A 10,906-nucleotide genomic window follows, 5' to 3' on the forward strand; every position below is an offset into this window, starting at 1 on the left:
GACCCCCCCCCCTCAGTTCCCCGCCACACCGGGGGTCGGACAATGGCGGGGGGGGGGCTGTTGTCCGCTCCGGGGTCTGACCCCCCCCCCTCAGTTTCCCGCCACACCGGGGGTCGGACAATGGCGGGGGGGGGGGAAGGGTGTTGTCCGCTCCGGGGTCTGACCCCCCCCCCTCAGTTTCCCGCCACACCGGGGGTCGGACAATGGCGGGGGGGGGCTGTTGTCCGCTCCGGGGTCTGACCCCCCCCCTCAGTTTCCCGCCACACCGGGGGTCGGACAATGGCGGGGGGGGGGGAAGGGTGTTGTCCGCTCCGGGGTCTGACCCCGCCCTCAGTTTCCCGCCACACTGGCCGTCGGACGACGGGGATTGGCTGGGCTCCTGGCGCGTTCACCGCCCCCCCCCCCCCCCGCGTCACGTCAGCACGCAGGCCCTGGCGCGCTTGGCGTGGCCGGCGCGCAGCACGGCCCGGGCGGCCTCCTCGAACACCTCGGCCACGCCGTCGCGCAGCAGCGCCGAGCACTCCACGTACTTGGCGGCCCTCATGCGCCGCGCCAGCCGCACGCCCTGCTGGTAGGTGACGGGGGCCGACTGGTGCTGCAGCAGGCCGAGGATGGTGGCCGAGTCGTGCCTCAGGTCCTTCTTGGTGCCCACCAGGAGGACGGGCGCGTTGGGCCGGAGCCGGTGGACCTCGGAGTACCAGTCGCTCCACACCCGCTCGAAGGAGGCGGGGTCGCCGATGGAGAAGCAGATGATGAAGACGTCGGTGAGCGGGTAGTAGAACTGGCGGACGGAGAGGCGGTGCTCCTCCTGCGGCGCCGTGTCCCACACGTTGAGCACCACCGTCCGCTCGTTCACCGTTATCTGGGTGCTGAAGGTGTCGAAGACGGTGGGCAGGCTGTCCCGAGGGAAGATGCGGGTGGTCAGGCAGACGATGAGGGAGGTCTTCCCCACCAGCTCACTGCCCAGCAGCATCACCTTGATGGTCACCATCTCCCCGACCAGAAAACCTGCGGACAACCGGCCAAAGATCAACCAACAGCTCAAAACCGCAGTATCCGGCGTAACGTAAAACAGTACAAGAGAACATGGAACATAGAACAGTACAGCACAGGAACATGGAACATACAACAATATAGCACAGGGACATGGAACACAGAACAGTACGGCACAGGAACATACAACAGTACAGCACAGGAATATGGAACATACAACAGTACAGCACAGGAACATGGAACACAGAACAGTACAGCACAGGAACATGGAACATAGAACAGTACAGCACAGGAACATGGAACATAGAACAGTACGGCACAGGAACAAGGAACAGTACAGCACAGGAACGTGGAACATAGAACAGTACAGCACAGGAACATGGAACATAGAACAGTATAGCACAGGAACGTCGAACATAGAACAGCACAGCACAGGAACGTGGAACATAGAACAGTACGGCACAGGAACAAGGAACAGTACAGCACAGGAACGTGGAACATAGAACAGTACAGCACAGGAACATGGAACATAGAACAGTACGGCACAGGAACAAGGAACAGTACAGCACAGGAACGTGGAACATAGAACAGTACAGCACAGGAACATGGAACATAGAACAGTATAGCACAGGAACGTGGAACATAGAACAGCACAGCACAGGAACGTGGAACATAGAACAGCACATGAACATAGAACATAATGGCATAGGAACATGGAACAGGCCCTTCGGCCCACAATGTCTGTGCCGAACACAATGCCAAATTAAACTAAGCCCCTTCTACCTGCACATGGTCCATATCCCTCCATTCCCTGCATATTCATGTCTCTGCCTAACAGTCTCCTAAACGCCTCTATTGTATCTGCTTCCACCACCTTGCCTGGCAGCCGTTCCAGGCACCTCCCAGTTTTTGTGCAAACTTGCTCCACACAACTTCAAACTTTTCCCACTTACCTTAAATAGAGGTCCTCTAGTATTTGACATTTCTACCCTGGGCAAAATGATTCTGACTGTCCACCCTATCTATGCCTCTCATCATTTTACAACTGCTGTTAGCTCTCTGTTCAGCCTCCGACGCTCCGGAGAAAACAACCCAAGTTTGTCTAATCTCTCTCTATAGTACACGCCCTCTAATCCAGGCAGCATCCTGGTGACCCTCTCCTGCACCCACTCCAAAGTCTCCACTGTAATGGGACAACCAGAAAGTGTGGTAACAGTGGTGTCTCCTAGACTTCCAAATCCACAGTGGAGTCATAAGTGGTAAAGCACAGAAACAGGCCCTTTGGCCCACCATGTCCATGCTAACCATTGCACTCATCCACACCAATGCCATTTACCTGCATTAGGCCACAGCCTTCTATACCTTGACACTTCAAGTGCTTCTCTGGATGCTTCTGTAATGTGAGAGTCTCTGCCTCCATCACCACCCCCCCCCCCCCCCCCCCCAGGCAGTGCATTCTAGGTTCCAAATACTCTCTGGGAGAAAAAATTCTTCCTCCGATCTCCTCTAACCATCTCACCTTAAACCTGCACTCTTGGCTTAGACACCTCCACCATGAGAAAAAATTCTATCTTTTATGCCCATGCAGTCTCCTTATAACTGAACCACTCCATCCTCGGCAACATCCTGGTGAATCTCCTCTGCACCCTCTTCTGTGCAGTCACTTCCTACTGGTGACCTGAACTGCGCACAATTTTTTGTAACATGATGTCCCAATTTTTGTAGTCTGTGCCACATCCAATGAAGGCAAGCAGCCTGTACACCTTCTTCACCACCCTATTTAGCTACTTTCAGGGAACTATGGACTTGAACCTCCAGGTCTCTCTGTTCATCAACATTACTTAGCGCCTTACTATTTACTGTATACACCCTACCCTTATTTGACTTTCCAAAATGCATCACCTTGCACTGGTTGAGGTTAACTTCCAACTGGCAACAGTCTGCCCGACTTTCCATCTGATCTATATCCTGCTGTAGCCTTAGGCAACCTACCTTGCTACCCACAACACCACCAGGTTTCGTGACATAGCCACTGCTATAAAGGGGGAAGCACAACAGCAAGATCAGTGTCACAGTCTGTAATGTGGTAGCATAAGGAGCACCTGCCTTGTGGTGTTAAGGGGGGTGGGAGTAAACATTGGCCCTCAGAAATGGGACAGACACTCTCAATAGTGGTGATAGGATCTCTTCCATCTAAGAGAGCAGAGGGGTTCTTGGCCAAAACAAAAGCCCCTTTGAGGGTGTGGGAGACTAGGGTCCTAGATCTAAACAAATAAATTGACGAAGGGATGAGGGTGAATCGTCTTTGTCTGGGGAGCTTCACTGAAAGACATGACAGTGGACAGGCAATGGTTAGTGTTTAAGGAACAAATGTAGAAACTGCAAGTTATACATTCCTGCCAGGTATAAAATGACAACCACACCTAACCATGGAAGTTATCGTGTTAGATCCAAAGAGGAGGCAAATTGTAAGCAAAAATAGGCCAAGAGATTGATTAAGAGAGCAAAAATATAGAGTGACCTTGGAAGATAATTGAACTGTACAAGTAGGGATAACCAAGGAGTTCATGTGCCAGTTCATCTAATGTCTGGTGGAGAAATTATTGGAAAAAATGCTGAGGGACAGAATGAGTGTACACTTGGAGAGGTGAGGATTGATTAGAGATAGTCAGCACGGATTTGTTGGTGAAGATCCTGTCTGACATCGAGGTTTTGAAGAGGTAATTAAATATATTGATGAGGGCAATGTGGTTGAAATGCTTTATGTGGACTTCAGTAAAGTCTTTAAAATGGAGGGCAGGTCCAAAAGTTTCAAGCACGTGTGATCCAAGGCAAGTTGGCAAACTGGATTCAAAACTTGTTTGGTGATAGGCGCCAGAGGTTGAGGGTTGTCTTTGTGAGTGGCTGTGTGTGATCTGGAGTTCCACAGGGATCAGTGCTGGGACTCTTGCTGTTAACAGCCAAGATGTGAATATTAGGAGGTATGATTAGTAAGGTGATATTGATCCGTTGGTAATTTGGGCAGAGCAATGGCAGATGGAATTTAATCCTGATAAATGCAAGGTGAAACATTTTGGGAGGGTGGGATGTATACTATGAATGATACGGCCCTAGGGAGTATTGAGGAACAAAGGGACCTTGGTGTACAAGTCCAAGGATCCCTAAAAGTGACAGCAGAGATAGGATGAGGAAGAAGGCGTACAGGATACCTGCCTTCATTAGCTGGGGCATGGGATATAAGAGCAGGGAGGCCTTAGTACAACTTCATAAAATGTTGGTTAGGCCACAGCTGGACATTGTGTGGATCTCTGGTCACCACACCATAGGAAGGAGATGACTGCATTGGAGAGGGTGCAGAGGAGATTCTCCAGGACGTTATCTGGGATGGAGCATTTCAGTTATGAGGGGAGGCTGGGTCTGTTTCCCTTGATGTGGAGGAGGCTGAGGGGGGATCCTGATAGAGATGTACAAAACTATGAGGGGCACAGATAGGGTAGAAGGTAAAAACATTTCCCCGCGGTAGAGGTGTCTAAGATGAGAGGCACAGATGTAAGCTGAGGACTAGGAGGTTTAGAAGGAATCCGAGGAAAAGAGTAGTGAGTGGTTGGAACCTGGAACGCACTCCCTGAAGGGATTGGTGGTGGTAGAGACTCTCACAACATCCAAGAAGTATCTGGTGTGCACTTGACCAAGGCAGTGAGGGGTACGGACAGAGTGCTGGAAAATGGGGTTGGTGTAGATGGGTATGTGATGGTTGGCATGGACAAGATGGGCCGAAAGGCCTGTTTCTGTACTGTAGGACTCTGTGACTCTAAATGTGTAAAAAGCTAATGATTAGTGAGGACAAACATAGGTTCCTCACAGTCAGAACAGGAGAAGATATAAGATACAGATATTTAAGATATTTATTTATTAGTCACATGTACATCGAAACTCCCAGTGAAATGCGTCTTTTTGTGTTACTGAGAATGTGCTGGGGGGAGAAGTGGCAGAGTGATTAAACAAATCCTCTGCTTCTGCCTACACGGAAGAGAGCACAAAGAACTTGCTAGAAAGAGAGGGGAACCAAGAGTCTGGTGTGAAAGAGGAATTGAGGGGATTAGTATCAGTGGAAAATGGTGGGGAAATGAAGGGGGTGACCATCTGCATCCCAGAGCACTGGCAGAGGGAGCTGTGGAAATAGTGGGACATTGGCTGTCAGCTTCCAGAATTCTGCAGGTTACGGAACAGGTCCCGTAAAAACTGGAGGGGTATATGGAACCCCATTGTTTGAGAAGGTGGCAGAGAGACCAGGGATGTACATGGGTGCGCGTGCGTGCACACACACACAGTAAACACACTCATACAGACATGCAATCATTTACACACATTCACATACACACGTACACATACACCTCACACACAAAAATGTGCGCACACACACGTACACATTCACTCCCTCACTCACACATGAACACACACACATTCACAAAAGCAACACTCCCTCATACTCACGTTCACACACACACATTTACACACACAGAGACACCCACAACCAGACGCACACACTTCAGACACTGACCCGATTGTTGAATTTCCAGTTATGTCATCAGTATAATTTTAAAACTAAACAGGGAAGTGTAACTGACTGGTATTTTTAACATTCCCCTAACCTTGTTCCCAGAAAGTGGATGTGGCAACTCTTAGCTCATCCTTCCACTCCTCGGGTCAAGTCCACAGGTCCCTGAAGGTGGCAGCACAGGTGGAGAGGGTGGTGAAGAGGGCATTTGGCATTCTTGCCTTTATAGGTCGTGCATAGAATGTAGGAGTTGGGAGGTTATGTTGCAACTTTGCAAAACACTGGTTAGACCGCACTTGGAATCCTGTCTGCACTTCTGATCATCTCACTATAGGAAGGATGTGGTTGCGCTGGAGAGCGTGCAGTGGTGATTCACTGGGATGTTGCCTGTACTGGAGGACCTTAGTTATGGGGAGAGATTGGATAGGCTGGGCTTGTGTTCCCTGGAGGGAAGGGGGGGCGACGGGTGATCTGGTAGAGATTATAAGAGGCATAGATAGGGTAGATAGTCAGAATCTTTCTCCCAGGGTAGGGGTATTGAAAACAAGAGGTCACAGGTTTAAGGTGAGAGGAAGGAGGTTTAAAGGGGTTCTGAGGGGTAAGTTGATTACACGGAGAAGGGTTGATATCTGGAACGTGTTGCCAGAGGAGGTGGCGGAATCAGATACTATCGCTGCGTTTAAGAGGCATTTAGACAGACACTTAAATAGACAATATATAGAAGGATACTGTCCTATGCAGGCAAATGGGATTAGTGTAGATGGGCAAAAGAGTTGGCATGGACGTGGGCCGAAGGGCCTGTTAATGTGCTGTACAACTCTGTGACTCTGACCTCTAGCACTGTCAGATCAACCACAGTTAGTAACAGTTCCACCCCTCCCTCCCCTCCCTCTCATTCCCCCACCTTCCCTCCCATTCCCCCACCCCTCCCTCCCTCCACTCTCCCAACACCCCCAGAAGCAGAGGGCTTCCTGAACCCATTAACAATAACAACATTCACTGCTTTACTGTAGCTGCTCCCACATCTAAATCATCCCTAGCACCTGTCACCGGATACCAACACAGCAGTAATTAAAGGTGACCGATCCATTCAGAGGTCCCCCCGAGTGTTGAGGAGAGAGGGGGAGGTTAGGGAGGGAATTCCAGAGTTCGGGATCAAGCAGCTGGAGGCACGGCCACCTGTGCTGGAATGCATAAATCCATGGATGACCAAGGGGCCGGAATCTGAGTCTGGAGCATTGTAGGAGGGAAGAGGGGTTGGGAGGAGCTGAGGATCAGCCATGATCACATTGAATGGTGGGACAGGCTTGAGAAGCCATGTGGCCTACTCCTCGTTTCCTTGTGGGAGGGGCTAGGGCCAGAAAAATGTTTAAAAACGAGTGAGATCTTCAAATGGAAAGGAAAGTGCCACAGGTGCTGGAAACCTGCAGTAAAGATGTTGCGAACACTCAACGAGTCAGGCAGCATCTGTGGGGGAGAGGCAGGCAGTGCTTCAGGTCAGGGACCCTTCATTGGAACCAATCAAAGGTCTTCCACCGGAAACATTACCTCTGTGTCTGTCTCAACAGACGCTGCCTGACGTGCTCAGTGTTTCCAAGGTGATCTGCTTTAAGCTGTGGCTGGACTGGGTATGGGGTGCACAGAGTCCCAGCGGAGGGGGTTTGGAACAGGGTGGTGGGGACACAGGACATCTGAGTTCTGCAAGACCCCATGCAGGTGTAGGGAAGACTGAGGGGGACTGGCCTGGGGAGGGTGGAGTCAGGGGTGGGGGATTGGGGTCACCTAGGATGATTTGGGAAGGAGGGGCAGGTTGATTCAGTGCCAGGGAGTTCAGTGAGGGGACTGGGGGCCGGAGAGGGAGGGAGGGTCGGGTGGAGAACACCAGGGCCACCAACACGTGATACTCCCCATTGATTCCTCCCTCCAACTGCCCCCTCCTCAGGTCAACCCCCCCAGACACACAGTCACTGTCCTAACACCAGAACACAGCAAGATCCCACTACACCAATTCGGTAATCCCTCCTACTGATGTTGCTTGAGGGTAACACTGACTCCAGAATACTGAGAAATCTCTGTACTGCCTCTCCTACAGTGTGACCCTCCCTCAGTACTGCCCCTCCCTCAGTACTGCCCCTCCCTCAGTGTGACCCTCCCTCAGTACTGCCCCTCCCACAGTGTGACCCTCCCTCAATACTGCCCCTCCCACAGCGTGACCCTCCCTCAGTACCGCCCCCCCACAGTGTGACCCTCCCTCAGTACCACCCCTCCCACAGTGTGACCCTCCCTCCTCACTGCCTCTCCCACAGTATGACACTATTTCGATCATCTCACTGTATTGAACTCAGTGAGCAGAGTTAATGATCTGTCGAGTGATCCAGTGGGGTGGGGGGGGGGAGATGGGAAAGGATCTCAGGGTGGGAGGTGCTGCTGGGGGAGTATGGAGGTGTTGAGTTGGGGTTCTTTGTCTATGTGGTGTTGGGGACAGGCATGGGGGGAGTGTAGAGGTGGTGGGGTGGAGGTGTGTGGGAGGGGGTGTATGTGGTGGTCAGGGAGTGCAGATGTGGGAGTGGGGATGGTGGGGGGGGAGTGCAGAGGTGAGGGTGGGAGTGGTGTTGGATGGGGTTTCTGGTCAGTGGGTGTCTGCTGTTCACATTCCCCACCTCTGCCCCCGAGACCCCACTCCCTGGGCGTCGCTGGGAATGCCTCTGACTGATTCCTGTGTCACTGAGAACAGGAACAAGCGGAACCGGTTGGGGTGCAGTTGGCGGTTGAGTGTGTCTGCAGACGAGGTGGGTCCACGTCATTAGTACTGAGCCTTTCTCCACACTGAGGCCCCTTTAAAGGCACAGTGCTCCCTGCCCTGCCAGACAGAACTGGCTTCCAGGATTGCTGGGCTAATTTTGGACACAAGCTGACCGGTGACCTTTAACACTTGCCAAGTGCCTGTCTCGAGCTCGGATTCAGCAGTGACTGAGCTGAATCTTGGCCAAGAACTCTGCAGCTGACTCTGGGCCTAGGGAGAGGAGCAGGGGCTGTGCGGGGAGAGAGGAGAGGCTGATGGACTCCTTGTCCCCCTACACATGGCAGACTGAGCCTTGGATCCCAATTTCAAGACCGGGAATCTAAGATACAGGAGCCTGAGGGCACGTACCACCAGAGTTAAGGACAGCTTCTACCCCACTGTGATAAGACTATTGAATGGTTCCCTTATAGGATGAGATGGACTATGACCTCCTGATCTACCTTGTTGTGACCTTGCACCTTATTACACTGCACTTTCTCTGTAGCTGCGACACTTTACTCTGTACTGTTATTGCTTTACCTGTACTACATCAATGCACTTTGTACTAACTCAGTGTAACTGCACTGTGTAATGAATTGACCTGTACGATCAGTACGCAAGACAAGTTTTTCACTGTACCTCGGTACAAGTGACAATAATAAACCAATACCAAGTAGGACAGGGAAGTTGGAGCTGGAGATAGAGGAGAGGTTCACAAGGGGGAAACCTGACCCTGGTTAAAAGGACTGAAATGTGAGCCGTGAGACGGACGGGTGAGGATGGCAGTCTCCAGTGGACAAACCAATTCTACCCTTTCCAGAGGTTGCTGTCTGCTGGGGTCAGGGAGCATGGGACAACCCACCAAACTCTGAACCAGAAGGTCATGGGTTCAAGCTGGACACCCAACACTTGGCATGTAACCTTGGACAACGTTCCCATCATGGGAGGGGCAGTACTGAGGGAGGATCACACTGAGGGAGGATCACACTGTGGGAGGGGCGGTGCTGAAGGAGGGTCACACCATGGGAGGGACGGTACTGAAGGAGGGTCACACCATGGGAGGGATGGTACTGAGGGAGGGTCACACCATGGGAGGGATGGTACTGAGGGAGGGTCACACCATGGGAGGGATGGTACTGAGGGAGGGTCACACCATGGGAGGGATGGTACTGAGGGAGGGTCACACCATGGGAGGGGTGGTACTGAGGGAGTGTCAGTCACACTGCAGGAGTGCTGATATTTCCAATGAACCATTAAATCAAGTCTCCTGTGGACATGAAAGATCCCCCCAACCCCACCCAATCTCCACTGGAAAGAAGGTGAAGGAATTCTCCCTTGGGTCGGGGGCCATTCTTTACAAGAAACAGGAGGGTGTCAACAGCCAACATTCCTGGGATTCTTGTCGTTTGTGGGCTCTTGCTGTGTACACACCAACCCACGTAACTGTGACAGATGCCCCATCGGCACATCCAGAGGCTGGATTCTGGGTCAGTTCTTGCTTCCCTTGCACCCACAGCACAGAGACAGGCCCTTTGGCCCCTATACTTCATGCTGCTGTACCCACTCCACACCAGCTTCCTCCCATTCCCCCTCCCTCCCAGCTTCCCTTTAAGCTGCCTCCCCCTCCCCACTGCTCCCCTTCACCTCCTACCTCCCTGTAGCGATAAGCTCCACACTCTCGCCCCCCCCCCAACCCCCACACCCACCCTCACTGGGTATTCCCTCTTGCCCTCCCCACACAGAACAAAAATCCTCTTGGCTAATTTATCGGAGTGTCAATTAATGTGGCGACCCTCAAGGGCAATGAAGGGTTAAGTTGAATCTCACCTGAGCCGAGAGCTGTGCGGAGGGGTGTCAGACCCCTTCTGAGGGATCACGGTGAGCGTTGACGGGGTCTGAGCTGAGGCACACTCATCCTGGACATTTTGGCGAGGGTTGGGACCCTGACAACGAGCAGGCAGTTCCCAAGCACTGACTGGGAGCAGGCTGCACGGTGCCAGCAGATTATAGGCAGTGGGAGGGGCAATATTTTAAATTCTCTGGCACTTCCCTCCCCCTGGACAGGGTCTAGCACTTCTGTCTTGCTTAAAATACATTCTCACAACAAGTCACACTGCAGCTGAGATGCTGTGGGAACACACTGACTCTATCTTGGGTGTGCTGTTCCTTCTTAAATGTATATCTTTGGCACGTTGTCAACTTGTTTCCTAGAATCATAGAACGATTCAGAACAGAATTCATCTACAGTTGAAAATGCAGTGATTAATTGGTCAGCTTGGATTTGCTAGAGGGAGATCCGATTTGATTGATTTTTTTGAGGAGGTAACAGTGTGGTTGCTGCAGTTTACATGGACTTCAGTAAGGACTTTCACAGTGTCTTGCATGGAGGGCTGGTCCAAAAGGTTAGAGCCCATGGGATCCAGGGCAAGTTGGCAAATTGGATCCAAAATTGGCTTGGTGATAGGGGGTGGGGGGGGGGGGGTGGTCAGTGTGGAGGGTTTTTGAGATAGGAAGCCTGTGACCAGTGGTATACCACAAGGATCTGTGGTGGTGGCTGGGACCCTTACTGTTTA

The 10,906-nt window shown here is 52.0% G+C and overlaps 1 protein-coding gene across 1 annotated transcript; it reads right to left on the reverse strand.

Annotated features, from left to right (window-relative positions):
* Positions 1-247: 247 nt before the first annotated feature.
* On the reverse strand, positions 248-10,512 carry LOC127576237 (rho-related GTP-binding protein RhoG-like). The gene is made up of 2 exons (XM_052026674.1): positions 10,161-10,512; positions 248-1,008 (listed from the first exon to the last, which is right to left on the reverse strand). The coding sequence occupies exon 2, from the start codon at positions 989-991 to the stop codon at positions 413-415; it is 579 nt and encodes a 192-aa protein (XP_051882634.1). The 5' UTR covers positions 992-1,008; positions 10,161-10,512; the 3' UTR covers positions 248-412.
* Positions 10,513-10,906: the final 394 nt, after the last annotated feature.

Source organism: Pristis pectinata, chromosome 11, assembly GCF_009764475.1.
Source record: "Pristis pectinata isolate sPriPec2 chromosome 11, sPriPec2.1.pri, whole genome shotgun sequence".
NCBI lineage: Eukaryota > Metazoa > Chordata > Chondrichthyes > Rhinopristiformes > Pristidae > Pristis > Pristis pectinata.

Bases quoted from the DNA above. Each gene is read 5' to 3' on its own strand.
- LOC127576237 (XM_052026674.1), bottom strand. From the start codon at position 991: ATGGTGACCATCAAGGTGATGCTGCTGGGCAGTGAGCTGGTGGGGAAG.